Source organism: Helobdella robusta (genome assembly GCF_000326865.2).
Source record: "Helobdella robusta unplaced genomic scaffold HELROscaffold_24, whole genome shotgun sequence".
Lineage (NCBI taxonomy): Eukaryota > Metazoa > Annelida > Clitellata > Rhynchobdellida > Glossiphoniidae > Helobdella > Helobdella robusta.
Genome location: NW_008704261.1, coordinates 1,296,120 through 1,297,308, shown reverse-complemented (window position 1 = coordinate 1,297,308; position 1,189 = coordinate 1,296,120). Strand labels below are relative to the sequence as shown.

The 1,189-nt window shown below is 35.6% G+C and overlaps 1 protein-coding gene across 1 annotated transcript in view; it reads left to right on the top strand.

Moving 5' to 3' along the window:
• HELRODRAFT_172670 (hypothetical protein) overlaps window positions 1–450 on the top strand; it is a gene marked incomplete at both ends in the record, with an annotated part of 1,462 nt that extends 1,012 nt beyond the window's left edge. Inside the window, one exon of the mRNA XM_009019332.1 lies at window positions 60–450. Coding sequence (XP_009017580.1) covers window positions 60–450 — 391 coding nt within the window. The remainder of the gene's footprint in view (window positions 1–59) is intronic.
• Window positions 451–1,189: the final 739 nt, after the last annotated feature.

Sequence of the window (1,189 nt, the reverse complement as noted above, 5' to 3'; positions counted from 1 at the left end):
TACCATAGTGAAGTTAAAGCTGGTATCTTTGACGGTCCTCAAATCCGTCGGCTCATCAGAGATCCAGAGTTTGAAAAGTCAATGAACAAAGTGGAACAGGAAGCATGGAATGCTTTTGTTCTCGTTGTGAAAAACTTCTTTGGCAACAACAAGGCCAGAAACTATGCTGAACTTGTCAACAATATGGTGACTGCTTTCAAAAAACTCGGATGCAACATGAGCATCAAACTGCATTATCTATTTTCACATATGGATCGTTTTCCTGAGAATCTTGGATCAATGAGCGACGAGCAGGGAGAGAGATTCCACCAGGAGATGAAGGAGATGGAGACCAGGTATCAGGGACGTTGGAATGCCGTCATGATGGCTGATTACTGCTGGACTCTAAAGAGAGACATCCCTGATGCTGAGCATTCCAGGGTATCCAATAAACGGAAGTTCCAGCCCTAAATTCTTAACAATGACGAACATTAATGACCCTTACTTAAGGTACTGTGTTTCAGAACGCTTTTTTCTCTTTGAAACCAATTCCGAATGAGAAATGTTCATAGAAATAAACCGATTATGGCACAAAAATTTTACTGATTTATTCACAAATAAAATAAAATAAACATTTAACTTAGCAGAAAAACTGGACCTGACCTAGAGAAACGGATGTCATTTTCCGACTCAGCGGTGCCAAATTATCATAAATCAGTTGTAAAAAATTAGGAAATTTCCTCAAAAATTTTTTTTGTTGCTCAGTGTAATCCTTTATTCCTTCAAAACAGTCAGCACTCTTATGTCGAGTTACTTTTCCCTAGTTCACCGTTTGTAAATTTTGAGAAATATTTAGCTGCTTGAATAGTTTAATTAAAATTTTTTGTTCAAATTAATACTGTAGCAGTTTGACGCTGGTAGAGTTGCTAAAATTTGACGAAATTAAACATAACTTAATTAAATTTGTGTCAAAAATGCGGGACGTACCACGAAAAAAGAACATGAAAAAAGAACTTGATGAAATATATCTCTGTTGTACAGCTAAAAAAGCGTCTAAAAATACTTTTATGCTAAAATATATAACACATTAAATACACAATTAATAAAAATCTAGCAGGCAAATAAGCTAATCCATCCCCAGCAGCGGCATATATACCCATGGTAGCGAACTTTAAAAAAATTAAATAGACTCAAACCAATGCTATTTAGT